This window comes from Colletotrichum destructivum, chromosome 5 (genome assembly GCF_034447905.1).
Source record: "Colletotrichum destructivum chromosome 5, complete sequence".
NCBI lineage: Eukaryota > Fungi > Ascomycota > Sordariomycetes > Glomerellales > Glomerellaceae > Colletotrichum > Colletotrichum destructivum.
This window is the reverse complement of record NC_085900.1, coordinates 5,023,396-5,038,739: the sequence shown is the minus strand read 5'-3', so window position 1 is coordinate 5,038,739 and position 15,344 is coordinate 5,023,396. Positions and strand designations below refer to the sequence as shown.

Genomic DNA, 15,344 nt, shown 5'->3' with positions numbered 1-15,344 from the left:
ATAGGCTATGCATGTTTCGGAGGTTCTAGAAAGATGGGAGATGCACGGTTCGTAGAGAAAGTTAAGATGTGACTGACCCATGATTATGAATTAATTTGCGTAACTCTGCTCTGCCTTGCTTTGGTCATAGCAGCTTTCGCTGTCGACTACTGCCTTTGGGGGAAACCGAAGATAGGAGTGGTTTGATCCTTGACATTCCTGCTTCTGATCACTGGCCTTGATACCGTCTAAAATAAAGAGGCGGCTGAACTCGTGACAGAGTGCCTGACGACAGTTCGTAATGAGATTACGATGGCCCGGAGTAATGAGGCATGTAAGGACCGCCCCTGCGCAAGTCAAAAAGGTTGGATGTCGCAAGTAGACGACAGCCTGTTCGAGACGATTGGTAGGTATGAATCATCAGTCATTCTCGATTGATGGCTACGCGGTGCTAGTAGAAGAAGCTCTTTAGGTCAAATAGTGCAGCGAAACAAACATAATCCCGAGTACGAAAGTCCTTATCCGTCCCTTTCTCATTCACGATTCTTGCAAACGCCCAGATTTCATGAACAACCCTGGGGCCCCTTGATGTCGGTCTCACGGCCGACCTACCATCCCAAAGCAGTCAAGAAGCACTTGGTGCGGTCGATTGACCATGAGCGCCAAGTGTCCTCCAGCGAGTACCAGCCCAGGTTGACATCGACGGGGTATCGCTCCGGCTTGTATATCTTGAAGTTGCGCTCGTCGAGAGCAGTGTGACCAGTCTGTGGAGCAGGGATGGCGTTCTGTCGAGCGATCCCCCAGGCCAAGTTTGCCCAAATGCGGTGGAAGACGGAAAGGTGGCTGCCCTCGTACGACTGGAACCAAGAACTGCCAAAGATGTCAGTCAGGAAGGTCGAGTCGTCAGCGGTATCGATATCGTAAATGAAACCCGTCACGGAAGGGCAACTCTGGAGGCCACGCATCTCGCAAACGATATCACCGGGGAGCCAGAACTTCTCGCGAGGGAGGAACATAGTAGCACTCAAAGAGTGGACGGGGACGTTCGCGGTGTTGCCGTAATAGAAGTCGCCGGCGTCGTCCAGGTGGTTGAAGTAGGAACTGTGCTGGAGACCGCGGAAGTGGTTCAGGTTGCCGATCTCGATTTGAGTGTTTGCACCGCACTTCTCGTAGGCGGAGGGAAGCCAGGCAGAATAATCACTCGCTCCCAAGTTGGGGAAGCACTGCTCAGGATCAGCCTCATGGGGATCACTGGGCAGCACACCGCCCTCAGTTTCTGGTCCGCTGACTCTGCAGGGCCTAGTCTTCAAGTGAAAGTCGCGGTCGACTTCCGTTTCGTCCGCGTAATCGACGTAGTAGTCGGAAGAAACGCTGGGCTTGCTCAGATTGCCGTCATCGCCGAGGATCCAAGTGATGTCGGCAGTAGGTCGAACCAGCTCAGGGTGTTTGGTGATGAACGACTTGGTGCTCTGCCACAACAGCTTCGAGTCATCGATATTTTGAATTGGTGCCTTGTTGACTCCATACGCAATGCCACGTTCTTTCATGAGGCGGAAGATATCGACGTTGATGTCGCACATGAACTGCGTCTGGACGAGTAGCCGGCTGCCATTAGCCTAAGGTAACAGGTGGGATGGAAGGAGATGGTAGAGAAAGATGGAGCCAACTTACGCCAGGCTCGACCATCCAGAACCAGTCGTAGGCTTGGAGACGCTTCTCTCTTGCAAATAGACCAGCAGACCAGCGGCTCTTGTGATGGGCAGCTCGAAGCCCGGCTGTGTCGGCGTCGACTCCCTAGGTGCGCGACAAACCAGCTTCAAAGCGACCAGCGTCAACCGATCTGGGAATTGACCAATGTTGCTGGGGGATCAAGTTGTATGTGACAGTGCTGGCAGTGGCATTCGAGGTGGCATCTTTGAAGTCTTCGCCAAGGTCTTCGTAGCTGAAGAAGACCCAGTCGTAGCGGTACTTGCTGTTGAATCGCTGCTCAAGCTGTGCCACCGAGGCAACCATTTGGTCCTGCTGATTCGGAGACACAAGGGCCACAAAGGCAGCTCTTGGTGAAGGGTCGCGGATGTAAAGGGGTCCGGACAAAGCCGATTGAGTCTGGAAGAAAACCAGAAGGATTGAAAGGACGAGGCAACGGAAAGACGGCAACAAAGACCTGTTGAGTGCCCCCATCTTGTCTGACAACTGTGGGGATGAAAGTCGAAGGTGTGTGGACGAAAGAGTTTGAAAGAGAGAACAGAATAAGATCGGATGCCTGCCAAATGCAGACGTGACAAAGGGCCTTTTCGGACGACTCAAGGCCAGGGTCGGAACTGTTTGATGAGGGTTTTTGGTAAAGGAGGGTTTGTTTATGGGAGAAGAAATCCGGACGATGGCGGGTGTTGTCGAGGTGAGGATGAAGTCAAAGAAGTCAACAGATGTGCCCACACCAACGCTAGCGCCTCGCTTAGCTCTCTCCTACTCTTTTCTGAAGCAAGAGAAAGGCAAGAACGATGTGTAGATGCCTCCAGAACACGTGATTTGGTGATCCAGGCCTTCACCAGGTGATGTCCTGGCCGGAGAAGCCACTCCGAAGGCACGTGACGTTGATTGAACTCAATTTAGAACTCTCTGGGAAAGATAGAATGTGTATTGGCTTCTGATGTGAACGCCTCAAGTGGGGATCCTTCAATAAGTCAGGCCCTGTTTTGTTTCCAGATATCCTACCAGTCCCAGTGATGGCATACTGAAGAGGAGATTAGACTAGGAAACTGATAACTTGATCTGGAGGGTAGGGAACAGATGATAGACTGATATTTAGAAAACCATCCGGGATAGTTTGTATCCAGTCTCAAGCATGTTAGCAAGGCAATCTGGCTTCATCATCAAGGTGTTTCATCCTGTTGAACATTTTGACAGATCTCTGTGTACGCTCATCGTTGGGCTTATGCAGAATTCAGGGTAAATGATGAATTCATGGGAAATGATGATTCTGTCAATATGCCTTTCTGATGAGGTTTCCCAGATGCCCAAAGTTATTATGTCAACGACTCTGGGTTCCAACAAAGCAGAGCCTTCTCAGATCAAAGATTCCCTTTCATTATTCTCGCTTTGCCTCTGATCAAAGTCTTGAGGGACAGTACATTCATTGTAAGACCATCATTTCAACTCAACGCAATCTCATTTCCCAAATTTCGCCCACCTGTCTCTCTCCCCAGTCTTCGTGTTCCTTGGTAGCCTTCAACTCGAATCCGAAACTAGTGTACAGTCGACGGGCAGTGGCCATCAACTTGTCAGTCGACAACGCAATACGCTCGTACCCAATCTCCCTTGCCATGTCGATGCAGAGCTTGATTAGCCTGGTTCCCAGCCCAGACCCTCGAGCAGCTTCTTCCACCAGGAAGCATCGCAGTCTCGCGTTCGCCGGTGCTTCTCGGTCTTTGATGAGCATGATGCACCCAAGAAACGCCCCGTCTCTCTCGGCGAGCCAGCACCGCTCCATGAGAGGGTCGTAGTTGAGTAAGAAGTCTGACGTAATCTTGCCGACGTAAGCTTCGAAGCGCTCGCTAAAGCCGAATTCTTTGCAGTAGATTGTTCCGTGTCGATGAGTGATGTAACCCATGTCACCCGGGCGGTGTGTCCGGATCGTGATATCTCCTGGGGTGGATGTCTTTTTCGGACTATCCATTTCGGTGGAAACTGCAGCCTGCAAGGCGCTTTTTCTTTTTGTTTGTGAGGGGGGTGGATTGAGGACTTGTGGTTCGGTATAACTGATCCAGGGTATGGGTGGGAACATGTAAATGCCCCAAGGCGGTATGTGTGGTTAGGTGAGTTCTCTCATCTTATCACCGCCGCCCTAAGAGACCTCTCTGGCTAAATATGCGGTCCTTCCGCCAATGGCTGGGGTGAAATGTCAAAATCATGTTGCATAAGGGCGTGGAAGTACCCCACGCCAGCCAAGACTGCATGCATGTAAGACCGATGTAGCTGGGAGAGTGGGGTCCAAGAGCAGGGCAGTCCAAAGCCACACCAAGGCATTTCTTTGCTGATAGCATGGCAGCCACGCATTTTAGACACCAACAGCTCACCAAGTAAAAGGAGTTTGACTGCCGAGGAGCCGATAGACCGGGCAGCAGCCCACTTCTCAGGGGCTGATACCGGACCCGCGCCGGACCGTCACCCGGACGGTCGCCGGCGATACACAACAGTGACCAGCCTCAACCTGACCACCTTTCATCCAGTCGTATAAACTTAGTTACCTCTGCTGTCATTCACAGATAACTGATTGACATCCCTGAGTTGAAATACTATCGCTGTGATTGGTTGTTTCTTTCGCATCACAGCTGGTCTGACCTTGAGAACACAACAAACATAGGGAGAGCATCTCAACAGGATGGGATCTCACTACTAAAACATGTAATTCTTTTCATACATCACCTAACCCAGGGTCCCTGACGCCCGTAGATAATCTCGTTCAAGCGGCAGTCGCCGCAGGATACAAGGGTTTATGGCCCCCAAATATCTCAATCATCTAAACACCGGGGTCCTGACCCGAAATCCAATCTACGATGTTTGCTTCGGCCGCACCAGCGTGACGAGACCTTGTGTAAAGCCGCCGATCGCCGAGCTCAGCCAGACGAGCTCTTCGTCCTTGATTCCCGAAGCCAAAACCACTCCCTCTATGACCTCCGAGTTCTCCAGGGCCCATCTTCGCGAAACACCAAGCTTGCACCCGCTCTCACTGCCCGGAGTCACCCATGCATCATCGCGCCAGAAGTAGGCCGTCCTGAAAACTGCGCCTGTGACCTGCCCTTCGTGATTATGCAAGGGCACGTCGCACTCTGCCGGCGAGGTCGTCTCATCGAGTCCGACCCGTGCCCAGGCTGTGCTGTACGGCCTGCGATGGGTGGTTTTGTGCTTTGTGAACAGGGAGGGACTCGTGGGCAGGTAGTCCACGTAAACCGGTATTGCTGAGATTGTTTCGTCTCGGGTAGTCTTGAGAGAAGTCGGATACATCGGAATGGATTGCTTGGCGGGTCGTGGGCCGGCCATGATGTGGAGCACTCCCTCCTTTTTGAACGCCAAACGTACTATGAAGCGTCTGCCCGGGTCTGAAGCCGCGTCCGAGAATGCGGAAATCATGTGTGAATCGATCTTCTTGGCAATTGTTTGCACTTGGTTCTCTTTCTCCAGCTCCTGCGAGACCCTGGGCCAAGAGAAGTCCGTGGCGGCGGCATGGAGCCTGTCTATGCCGAACTGAAGGAGATAGCATGCAGACCGTGCTGTTGTGTCCTTGTTCCGAGGATCCATTGGCAGCCCGGTGGAGTAAGCTAAAGTGGTAATGATCTCGAAGTTTGGATCAGACAAGATAGCCTCATCGGAAGAGTCAAGATGTGAGGTTGCCATTGCGAATGTGTTATCCTGCGAGTACTGAACAGAACACGACGGCGGTAGGTCACGGCGGTAGGTCACAGCCTGGATGCAGTCACGTCTTTATACCTCTTTAGTTGGTAACCGGCCCCGCCTCCGAATTTCCGGCCGGATGGCCACATCCGAAGAGAAGTTGGCTGCCTAAGTCAAAAGTTCTCGTTGGCCCTTGTAAATATGGATTGCGGCGTCGCGTCCTCCGTTGATGGCTAGCGCTGCAGTTACGTGGAGTGATTGTTGGACTTAGCGAGGCGGTTAAAGCGGCGATGGCGTCTCTGCTGCGCAACAAGATCAAAACCGGACTTGATCCCGTGATAGGAGTCCCTGTTACCTTGAAAGTGATTGGTGCGTTGCTTTGCTGTGCCGCCGGATGAGTTTGTCTCCAATGTCGTTGACCTGCCTATCTTGGGTTCGTATTAAATGACGGCGGCCACATCTGGAGAGTTGGGTTGTCTGGACTCGTGAGTCGTCTCGTCAAAGAGGAACGCGTGTTGGCGAAAAGCGCTGCAAGTCTTCGAAGTATACCTGTTGAGATCATTGGTTCCGATTTAATTTGGAAAGCCGCATGATTTTGCCTAATGCGACACACAAATTCTTGACCCTGCGTGAACTAGTTTTCAACTACTTTTGGTGCAACCGTCCTGTCAATATGACACTTCAGGGTCTTAAATGCCGTGCAACCTTCCGGGAGGGTGAAGAAGTAGTAGTTCAATCGGCGATAGCATTATCGAACCAACGAAAGGACGAAGGCCAACAAGGCCTTTAGCCGCGGGCAACTTATCTGGACAACTGAGGGCGATAGGCCAGGTCTACAATGCCACCAGACTCAGCAGTCCAGCAGGGATCTGGTTCATGCGAATGTCGCCGGTCCCACCATCCACGCCCCGGCATCTGAATCTGGCCTATACTTCCAACACATTCAGATGGCACACTAGACAGTGATAGTAATTGCCGAAGATCGCAACTCCTAGGCCTCAAACATCTAGATACAGAGGCCAACCATTCGAAGACCAATACAGAGTCTGCTGGAAGCCGGGGAATACATCGGGAATGAAATGGAGGCATAGACCCGACATAAATTGCAATGTGCCATTTGGTTTTAGTCATCGTACTCTATCTGAGCTCTGGCGACAATTGAAAACACTTTGAAGCCAACTAGGGAGGAGTGTTCCGCGGCCAGCATGCCTGTCATGAGATTGACGTAGGTGCTGCAGGAGACTTCCGAGCCCACTTGATTTAGCTTTTCGGAGCCTCCCGTCTTCCTGGGGTTCGTCTTGTGTGCAGATGAGATCCAAGATCCGACAGGAGTAGTTCACCTTTCCATCATTGTTAAAGCCAGTTCTTCACTCGTTCAGCAGTCCTGATGTCGATGTCGTGACACGAGACCACGACGTTGAACACTACTATCAAACTTATTGGTGTGTTGCCTAAGACTAACTTGGGTCTTCTCTCCAGCGTCCGAGGGCAGCCCTTGCGAAAGATCTGCGTCACTGTGAATCCTCCACAGATGAAGACGGCAGATCAACACACCAACCCGCTATTCGCACAGACTATCCTTCAAAAGGCCGAAGACTTGAGCGTAAAAGTTTCTTGAAGTTCATGAAAAGAATCTCTGGCATGCTGCCCTCGCACCTTCAAAGTGTCATGGTTTGCAAACTTGGGAGCATTAGAGTGCACGTGTCAAATTCCTATCCATGCATTCCACAGTCGATTCTTCTTTATGCCTACATGGATGGTATGATACGGGGCCTCTTTCTTCACGAGTACAACTTCGGAAGCCTTTTCCGAGAAAAGGGGTTGGTAAAAGCATAATTAGCCATGGGATTCGAACACGTGAGAGAACAGTCTCTTCGCCAAGAGGAAGTTTACACAGTCGTAGCACGCTCGCAATATCCCCCCTATTGCAAGATGCCTCCAGTGCAGGGCATTAGCCAATTACGTTAGGCTGATATGTCATCTGTTCAAGGGCCTGTGAAGCCCTCTCCTTGATAGCTGCTCGGAGGGCTGTGTCACCAAGACTACTACAGCTACAATACCTAGAGTGGCCTCCAGGGCCAGGTTTGCAGTTTATACTTTAGTGCATCAGATGTAATGCCTGGTAAAAATAGAGTGTCAGTAGAGTCAAAGAGATAGATGGCTTTGTAAGTCAACAGCTCAGCCACGTTTGACTCGAACAATAACTCACTGGTGCAGTTGCCAACTTGCCGTCTCAGGGCGATTTAAGTAATTGAGATAGCTACATCCGAATGCGAACAGACTGTTCCGGAGTCAAATTAAGTGTTTTTAAACTTTGTCGGCCTTGGCGTTGCCAAACCATTGTCTGCCGATTGAAGATCAGCACGATATCTTCAGACTCGGCTTTGGGGAGTCTCTAATCCAATTTCTGAATGTTGCGTGCCGAGGAATTCAAAACTCTGTCAACATGTAGCACTACCATGCAGCAGTCAAACGGCCCTAAGGGGGTGGCTCACAGAGAACCATAAAAGGTCAACCATACCCATCAGACTCAGTCACGCCGGCTCTCTCTCTCAACTTGCATTACTACCACCATCAAGCAGAACATTTACACGAAGCACTCACGACACAATGGTATCTACAACGAAGCTACTACCAGCCATGTGAGTCCGAATCAGCCAACCGCTATGGCGAAGAAACAGCTGACATCCTCAAGCGCCCTGATGTTGTCAACGGTTGTCTCGGCGCAGGTTGTCTTGAAGAAGTGCTACTGTTCGGTCCAGGACCTCAGCCCAAACGCTCCTCCATTTGAGCAGCGGGTGAATGTCCAATGGACCGCACAGGCTTGTGTGGACCAAGGTTATATGGGTGAGTCGACACTTTCTCTCTTTTAAAATCCATGAGCATAGCTAACAAATTTCGTAGATGGCAACGCGGTAAGCTACTCAATAGACAAGAAACAAGAAGACGAGGCGACGGGGGCTAACGCATTTAGTGCATCGTTGCTGCCGACCCGGTTAGAGAGGACCATTTCCAAGATGACTGCTTAGAACTTCCCGGCCTCTCGACCACAGGCTGCATTTAGTTGGTGAACAGGCGGGAGGGTTTAGAAGTACTGTTGGAGGAGGGACGCGGGATGGGTTTCTGGACAAAGGCAGGTTCGTGGCACTGCATGCCTTTATCAGTATACCGGTTAGGAAACGAAGCAAAGGAATGATTCTCGGTTGCGCTACTGGATGAATGCGATGTGACACGCCATGCCCAGGAAAGTTGAAGCTTCCCGGTGTTCTGTCAGAGAGGGACCACAGAGACGACCAACGCCAGAACACAAACACCCGGGATCATGGGAGAAGCAGTTCTGTGGGGTCGGACCATTGAATGAGTGCTAGGCGGGTGGCCCGAAATGGAAGGTCGTCCATGATCTGCGGAAAGGATGTTGATGTCTGGTTATCTGCAAAATGAGGGGGCTGGTTAAGGACAACCCCGCCTTGCACGTTGAAAGACAAGTCCCTCGGTGTCGATCGAGTTCACGGGGTTGTGTTGGATAAGCTTCATCACTCTAGAGCACTGGTTGTTTTGTCGCAAGCAAACTGTAGCCATCATGTTGGTCCAACTTCTCGCATGTGGCCTGGCAACGCTTGCCGGCGCCTCGCCTCTCACAGCAAGAGGCATCGTCACTCCTCGGAACCTTACACTGAGCTGGGAGATCCTGCCGACGGGTAGCCAGCAGCAATTCAGAGGCTTGTCCCCAGTCTCGGACAGGATCGCCTGGGTGTCCGGGACGGGGGGCACTGTGTTACGGACCATCGACGGCGGCGCGTCCTGGGAATCCGTCGGGCCGGAGCTCACGGGCGACGACGTCGAGCTGCAGTTCCGCGACGTCCAGGCGTTCTCGGCCGAAAAGGCCGTGATCCTATCAATCGGCGAAGGCACGGATTCGCGCGTCTACATCACCGCCGACGGCGGTAAGTCGTGGACGCGAACCTTCACCAACGACGAGCCGGCCGCCTTCTTCAACTGCATCGACTTCGAGGACGACACAAGGGGGTTTGCGGTCAGCGACCCGGTCGACGGCAAGTTTCGGCTGATGGAGACGGGCGACGGGGGCGCGTCGTGGAACCTCGTGGACCCCAGCGGCATGGCGCCCGCGTTGGAAGGAGAGTTCGGGTTCGCCGCCAGCGGGACCTGCATCTCGACGGCGGCGGGGCGGTGGTATCTGGCATCCGGCGGCGTCGACCCGGGAAGAGTCTTCCGGAGTCCGGACGGACACCGATGGGAGGCGTCAGGCAGTGCGATTGCCGGCGGTGCGTCGGCCGGGGTGTTCTCGGTACGCTTCAGAGACGCGGTTCACGGCATTGCGACGGGCGGCGACTTCAACGCGGCGAATGGATCGGCTCACACAGCAGCGTGGTCGGAGGACGGCGGAGAGACGTGGACGGCATCGGAGGTGTTTCCGGGCGGTTACCGATCGGGAGCGGCATGGGCGCCGGGGCTGTGCGGAGTGGCCGTCGCCGTCGGGCCTTCTGGGTCTGATATCACACTCGACAGCGGGAGGACGTGGAGGACCTTTGATACGGGCTCCTTTGACAGCGTCGAATGTCTTCCAGGCCGAGTCTGCTGGGCGTCCGGATCGCGCGGGAGGGTCGCAAAGCTTCGGCTGGGGTGAGTGAGGTGAGGGGAGAACACATGAGTAAACGGCATCGCCTCCTGCCATGGCGACATAGTGGCACCCGGGATGTCAAGTCAAGAAATTATTAAGAATCAAATCAGAGTAATACATCCTCTGAGATGTTAGCGTTTGAATGAAGAGTCTGCCATCACGTGTGAGTCTTGTTGTATTAACTGCGATGGGTTATTTCTCTGGAAGGCTAGGTTCTCAGGACTCTTACTTTTATTACAGAGAGAAAGCTATGTATTAAAATAAGAGTCTGCTGGGTCTCGGTGCCATGTCATCCTCATCGCCCAACCGTGAGCAAACATGACATGTTGGCCAAAGACCATCTCCCATCCAAGCCACTGACGATCTGTCTCATGAGAGCTTCACCTGGGGAGGAACGTGACGGTGGAGACGACACCAATAAGCCTAACCCTGTCCAGCAAGGTTCGACGCGCTGGGATCTGTTTCAGGTACGTGCCATCTCGTTGAAGCTCCCGGCGCGCCGTGTGGTGTCTTAACCGACCTTCAGCCAGGAGGCGGTCTCATGCTGTTAGTGCTGAATCGTGCCCCCTGGGGACGGAGGGATTTACAGGGTGTGTGTGTGTGTGTGTGTGTCTACGGTTTGAGCAGGCTCGCTAGCTTCCAATGAGACTCTTGCGAGCAAAGAAAGAGATCGGGTAGCGAGCAAACATCCCTCAGGACCTTAACCATCGAGGTGTTCTCCGAGGGAGGTGGTGAAGTGATGGGCTGATGGGCTGATTGATGGGCTGACTGTTGGATAGTTGACGGAGGTACAGGGTACTGAGCACAGAGGACGGGACGAATAGTTGGAGTAGTTTGCAAGGATGAAAGCGGCATGGCAGATGGACGCCATGCCATGGCCACCCATGCCATCCATGCAAGCTATGCAAGCCAAGCGCGTCATGAACCCCCCGAAGCCTGAAGCCAGGGCGCGGCCAAGCATGAATTACCAATTCTCGACTCCTAATGCGTCTGTTGGAGCTGGGGAAAGCTCCGGACTTTTTTTTCCCTTTTCCACAATGCAACTCCAAGCCATCCATCCGCCCTCTCTCTCAGCTTTTCCCGACTCACTCGTCCTTGTTGGTACACACACACACACACACACGAGAGAGAGAGAGAGAGAGAGAGAGAGAGAGAGAGAAGATACAGAGAGACACACACACCCAGAGAGAGAGCTATAGAGAGACTACAATGCCCGGTACAACCAGTTAGAAGCCCCGGACCGCCGCTCCAGTCTGCTTAGCCCGTCCTCCCTCTGCGTCCGTCTCTCCGTCCGTCTGTCTGTCTGCTGCTTTACTCGCGAGAATGGCCGGCAGCCTCCACGCCCAAATCACCGAGTCGCTGACGCCCGGGCGCGTCTTCGGCTCCATCTTGTTCGTCTTTGTCGGCCTCCTCGTGCTCGACCACATCTGGAAGCCGACGTACCCGGAGAACATCCCCGTCGTCGGCTACGGCAAGGGCACTGTCGCCGGAGTCAAGAACTTTTGCTACTACGTCTTTCGCTACCGCGACTGGGTCATTGAGGGCTACCACAAGGTTCGTTCTGTTCGTTCGCATACTACATACCGCATGCTACATACCGCATACTACCCACCGCACACTACACACCGTACCACACTGCTCATCCGAACACCGGTCTGGGGTTTGATGAGTCTTGTCTATTCGCTCCCTCGCTCCCTTCCTCCCTCCCTCTTCCTTCGTCCTTGAAGCCCCGGCAACTGACGCGCATCGCGGCAAAAACGCAGTACAACAAGCAGAACCGCGCCTTCGTCGTCCCCGCTGCCGCGAGCCGGGCCCCCGACATCATCATCCCGCGATCCCTCACCAAGTGGCTGCTCGAGTACCCGGACTCGGCCGTCTCCGCGCACGAGGCCCACAACGATGTGCTCTACAGCGACTACAACTTCCTCGGCAAGGTCTACGCCGACGACGTGTGGCACACGCGCGTCATCCACAGGAGCCTCGCGCGCCACCTCGGCTCCCTGGTCCCCGGCATCGAGGAGGAGGTCTCGGTCGCCGTCGACGAGGCCTTCGGCACCGACACGGACAACTGGAAGACGCTGAGCCTGTGGGACGCCTGGCTGACCATCGTGCCCCCCGTGACGAACCGCATCCTCGTCGGCGAGGGCACCTGTCGGAACAAGGGCTTCTGTAAGGCCATGGTCTCCTTCGTCGACCAGGTCATCCTCAACTGCTTCGCCCTGCACATGGTCCCGCAGATCATGCTGCCTATCCTCGGGCCCCTGATTACCTTGCCTAACTGGTGGCTGTGGCGCAAGGCCGCCAGGCACAGCCTGCCCGTCATACGCAAGCGGCTCGACGACATGGCCAAGAAGGAAGCCGGCGACCCGGCCTACGACACCTGGGCCGCGCCTGAGGACTTCATCACGTGGGATATCCGCATGGCCAAGGCGGAAGGCAACCGCTTCGAGCTCGATCCGTACGTCATCTCGAAGCGACTCTTGCCCATCCAGTTCGCCGCCATCCACACGACCGTCATCACCGGTCACGGCATCGTGCTCGACCTGCTGAGCTCCGACCCGGCCAAGGGGTACATGGACGGCATCAGGGAAGAGGCGGCGCGCGTGCTCAAGGAGGAGGGCGGCCGCTGGACCAAGAACGGCCTCTCGAGGCTCTACCGCCTCGACAGCGCCATCCGCGAGAGCCAGCGGCTGAGCAACTTCAGCTGCACGCTGATGGAGCGCAAAGTCGTCGCCGAGGAGGGCATCACCAACGAGCAGGAGGGCTGGCACCTCCCCAAGGGCACGTTCCTGACTGTCAACCTCGAGGGCCTCCACCACGACGACGACGTCACCCCCAACGCGCACGAGTACGACGCCTTCCGCACGAGCCGGCAGAGGGAGGAGTACGAGGCGAAACCCCAGGCGGAGAGGAGCCTGGAGGAGGGCCTGAGGCTCAAGAACCTCGGCATGGTGACGACGAGCGACGCCCATCTCCCTTTTGGCCACGGGCGGCACGCATGGTAAGGGCACACACCCACTTTTGTCTCTCGGTTCCTGAAGAAACTTGACTCTCCTGTAACGCAAATTTCCTCCCCAAGGGCTTAAGCTAACTCGTGACTTTTGAAATAAACAAAGCCCCGGCCGCTTCTTCGTCGCCCACGAGCTGAAGATGGTGGTGGCCAACCTGCTTCTCAACTACGACTTGAAGCCGATATCCGAACGGCCGAAACCGCAGTGGGTGGGCGTGACGGTGGTGCCGCCGATGGACGCAAAGGTTGAGCTGAGGCGGAGGAAGGGCACCTTGTAGATGAGAATACGGTGGACGCAGGTAATGAATCAATCTTTGAGAACCCAAGTATGGCCGCAACGAGGAGCTAGACGTCGGGGTTTGGAGACAAACCCCCGGCCATCATCCGTGAGTTTTGCCGCTTGCAGCGTCTTCTCCTCTTCGCTTTTCCTGTTTCGATCACGAACATCAAGCCCATTTCGTGGCCCTCCTCAGGTCAGTCAGGTTGATATTGAATTACATTGCTCATCGTGATGTGAAATTTACACTAGACTAGACTAAACAACGGCGTCCGCGTAACCCCCCCGCGCAATCGATTCACATGCCTGCTGCCAAGTGGGTAGTTCATCGTCTGGCGACATTTCCGTGTGCTCAGCTTGCGGCTCCATGGCAACCTGGACCGGCAGTATCAGCCTCAGTCGGCGGCCACCAGCACTCAAACATATATTGAGACAGTATGTCCGGGAGAGAAGACAAGAGTAGAACGTCGGCGGGAAGACGTGGGTCGAGGTCGGCAACCTGAAGCTGATCTTCATCGAGGTCTTGTGCGTAACTGGAGAGTCATGTCTGTAGCTCTTCCCTGCCGTCTCTCGGTCAGGAGGGTCGACGTGTGTTGTCCAAGATGCAATCGAGACAGAGTCCATGGCAACCCGAGTTGACAGGACAAAGGGCTCAACGCCGCTCCCCATGTCTGGCAAGCTGCTAATCGGCTGCAGCGAGCCCCAGGTGTATGCCATTATCTTGGTGGAGTTGACTGTGACTTCCGGGGGCAGCGCTTCTGCAGTTGACGGCTTGAAGATGAACTCGATGTGGACGGACGATCCCCGGGCCCCGTGTCCGTCCGCATTGAGGCGTATGGCTTCCGGCTGCGAGGATCTGGCGGTAATTCGGCCAGGGGAACTTGTGAGTATGTTCCCCCGCAAGGTTCTCGTTTCTTCGAGCGCGAAATGAACGTTGTGCTTGGCGATGATCATCGGGGGGTCCTCGGGTGACGCCGTTAGAAGATTGAGAGGATGTTCTGCCTCCATCTTCACCACGGGGATCCTCTTTCCCTCGCATCCAATCAGTTCGAGTACCTGGGCCCTGACAAGGTATTTTACAATCGTCATCTCGGGAGACAAGTCGTCTTTATCCCAGCCCCTCAAGCTGGACGGCAGTTGGAGATGGCGGCTCCGTATGCTATCCGACTCGACTGGGTGACGACACGAGTTTTCCGGAAGATTGTGAGGTACGGTGAATCTAAAGGGAATTGTGTAAGCTGTCCCGGCCCTGTACAATCTTGGCGTTGGATATGTGGACTCGGGTACCGGCATATCGAGTCGTAAGAAGAGATGCGTCCTGTGGGTTGTGACATAGATGTGTTCCCGATGGATGCCTGCGCTCCCAAGCAAGTTGATCTGGACAAAATCGAATCGAACATCGCATCGCGGAACGATCTTCAGAATTCCGGAAACGGTGGAGCCGCAAGTGTAGATCTTGGACGTATAGTGGTGGTCAATAAAGATGTTCATGTCTTCCTTCGCCGGTATGCCGATGAGCTTGGCAGCCACCGACCTGGCTTCTCCCATCCTTTTCATGATTCTTGACGAAGAAAAAACGTAGGATCGACTCGGCTCACGGCTGCTTCCATTTCCTGTCGCGTAAGAACAGTTGGGATGGCGGGGACGTTGAAGGGGCTGTGCGGCATGTTTTGCTCGAGGATTGGTGGCCGAGGGGAAGCAGTTCGAGGGCCTGAACTGTGTATTTCTGAGGAAGGAACTTGAAAGCCTTTTGGTTTAATAAAGTCCTGAGTTGAGGTGTGATGGTCAAGAGTCATGGGAAACTAAACGGTATGACTCCAATGTGATGACTCCCATCATGCCGACTACGGCGCACATAGTCCGGCGACTATGGCATGATGCCGAACATGTGCCCTATTGCCCTTGGCACCCAGCCAACGCCATATTTGATTCTGACCGGTCTAGTCTTCATCAGGGTGAATGAACCGAAGCGAACACCCAGCCCTGTCGCCGTCGTAAAGCGTCATGAAGGTGATTCCACGCACGCCCTTGCGCTCAGGTGCGGACGT

General features: G+C 54.2%; 7 protein-coding genes across 7 annotated transcripts; 3 read left to right on the top strand and 4 right to left on the bottom strand.

The window, feature by feature from the left end:
- Nucleotides 1-587: 587 nt before the first annotated feature.
- On the bottom strand, nt 588-2,160 carry CDEST_09082 (Putative glycosyl transferase, family 15, nucleotide-diphospho-sugar transferase; the record flags this gene model as incomplete). The annotated part of the gene is made up of 3 exons (XM_062925241.1): nt 588-1,595; nt 1,651-1,742; nt 1,791-2,160. The coding sequence occupies 3 exons, from the start codon at nt 2,158-2,160 to the stop codon at nt 588-590; spliced, it is 1,470 nt and encodes a 489-aa protein (XP_062781292.1).
- A 976-nt stretch (nt 2,161-3,136) lies between these two features.
- Nucleotides 3,137-3,655, bottom strand: CDEST_09081 (Putative GNAT domain, acyl-CoA N-acyltransferase; the record flags this gene model as incomplete). The annotated part of the gene is made up of 1 exon (XM_062925240.1): nt 3,137-3,655. The coding sequence occupies one exon, from the start codon at nt 3,653-3,655 to the stop codon at nt 3,137-3,139; it is 519 nt and encodes a 172-aa protein (XP_062781291.1).
- Nucleotides 3,656-4,370: 715 nt separating this feature from the next.
- Nucleotides 4,371-5,413, bottom strand: CDEST_09080 (uncharacterized protein). The gene has a single exon (XM_062925239.1). The coding sequence runs from the start codon at nt 5,371-5,373 to the stop codon at nt 4,531-4,533; it is 843 nt and encodes a 280-aa protein (XP_062781290.1). The 5' UTR covers nt 5,374-5,413; the 3' UTR covers nt 4,371-4,530.
- Nucleotides 5,414-7,915: 2,502 nt separating this feature from the next.
- On the top strand, nt 7,916-8,575 carry CDEST_09079 (uncharacterized protein). The gene is made up of 4 exons (XM_062925238.1): nt 7,916-8,012; nt 8,066-8,217; nt 8,275-8,285; nt 8,345-8,575. Exons 1-4 carry the CDS (start codon nt 7,981-7,983, stop codon nt 8,432-8,434), a joined length of 285 nt encoding a protein of 94 aa, XP_062781289.1. The 5' UTR covers nt 7,916-7,980; the 3' UTR covers nt 8,435-8,575.
- A 283-nt stretch (nt 8,576-8,858) lies between these two features.
- CDEST_09078 (Putative arterivirus papain-like cysteine protease alpha (PCPalpha) domain-containing protein) lies at nt 8,859-10,139 on the top strand. The gene has a single exon (XM_062925237.1). The coding sequence runs from the start codon at nt 8,951-8,953 to the stop codon at nt 10,013-10,015; it is 1,065 nt and encodes a 354-aa protein (XP_062781288.1). The 5' UTR covers nt 8,859-8,950; the 3' UTR covers nt 10,016-10,139.
- Nucleotides 10,140-11,052: 913 nt separating this feature from the next.
- Nucleotides 11,053-13,517, top strand: CDEST_09077 (Putative cytochrome P450). The gene is made up of 3 exons (XM_062925236.1): nt 11,053-11,563; nt 11,773-13,010; nt 13,126-13,517. The coding sequence occupies exons 1-3, from the start codon at nt 11,333-11,335 to the stop codon at nt 13,295-13,297; spliced, it is 1,641 nt and encodes a 546-aa protein (XP_062781287.1). The 5' UTR covers nt 11,053-11,332; the 3' UTR covers nt 13,298-13,517.
- Nucleotides 13,518-13,554: 37 nt separating this feature from the next.
- CDEST_09076 (Putative arrestin-like protein) lies at nt 13,555-14,844 on the bottom strand (the record flags this gene model as incomplete). The annotated part of the gene is made up of 1 exon (XM_062925235.1): nt 13,555-14,844. The coding sequence occupies one exon, from the start codon at nt 14,842-14,844 to the stop codon at nt 13,555-13,557; it is 1,290 nt and encodes a 429-aa protein (XP_062781286.1).
- Nucleotides 14,845-15,344: the final 500 nt, after the last annotated feature.

Excerpts from the sequence above, each read along its gene's own strand:
- CDEST_09080 (XM_062925239.1), bottom strand. The coding sequence starts at position 5,373 with ATGGCAACCTCACATCTTGACTCTTCCGATGAGGCTATCTTGTCTGAT.
- CDEST_09079 (XM_062925238.1), top strand. The coding sequence starts at position 7,981 with ATGGTATCTACAACGAAGCTACTACCAGCCAT. Across the intron at positions 8,013-8,065 it reads ACGAAGCTACTACCAGCCAT|CGCCCTGATGTTGTCAACGG; the intron begins GTGAGTCCGAAT and ends GACATCCTCAAG.
- CDEST_09078 (XM_062925237.1), top strand. The coding sequence starts at position 8,951 with ATGTTGGTCCAACTTCTCGCATGTGGCCTGGCAACGCTTGCCGGCGCC.
- CDEST_09077 (XM_062925236.1), top strand. The coding sequence starts at position 11,333 with ATGGCCGGCAGCCTCCACGCCCAAATCACCGAGTCGCTGACGCCCGGG. Across the intron at positions 11,564-11,772 it reads TCATTGAGGGCTACCACAAG|TACAACAAGCAGAACCGCGC; the intron begins GTTCGTTCTGTT and ends GCAAAAACGCAG. Across the intron at positions 13,011-13,125 it reads GGCCACGGGCGGCACGCATG|CCCCGGCCGCTTCTTCGTCG; the intron begins GTAAGGGCACAC and ends AAATAAACAAAG.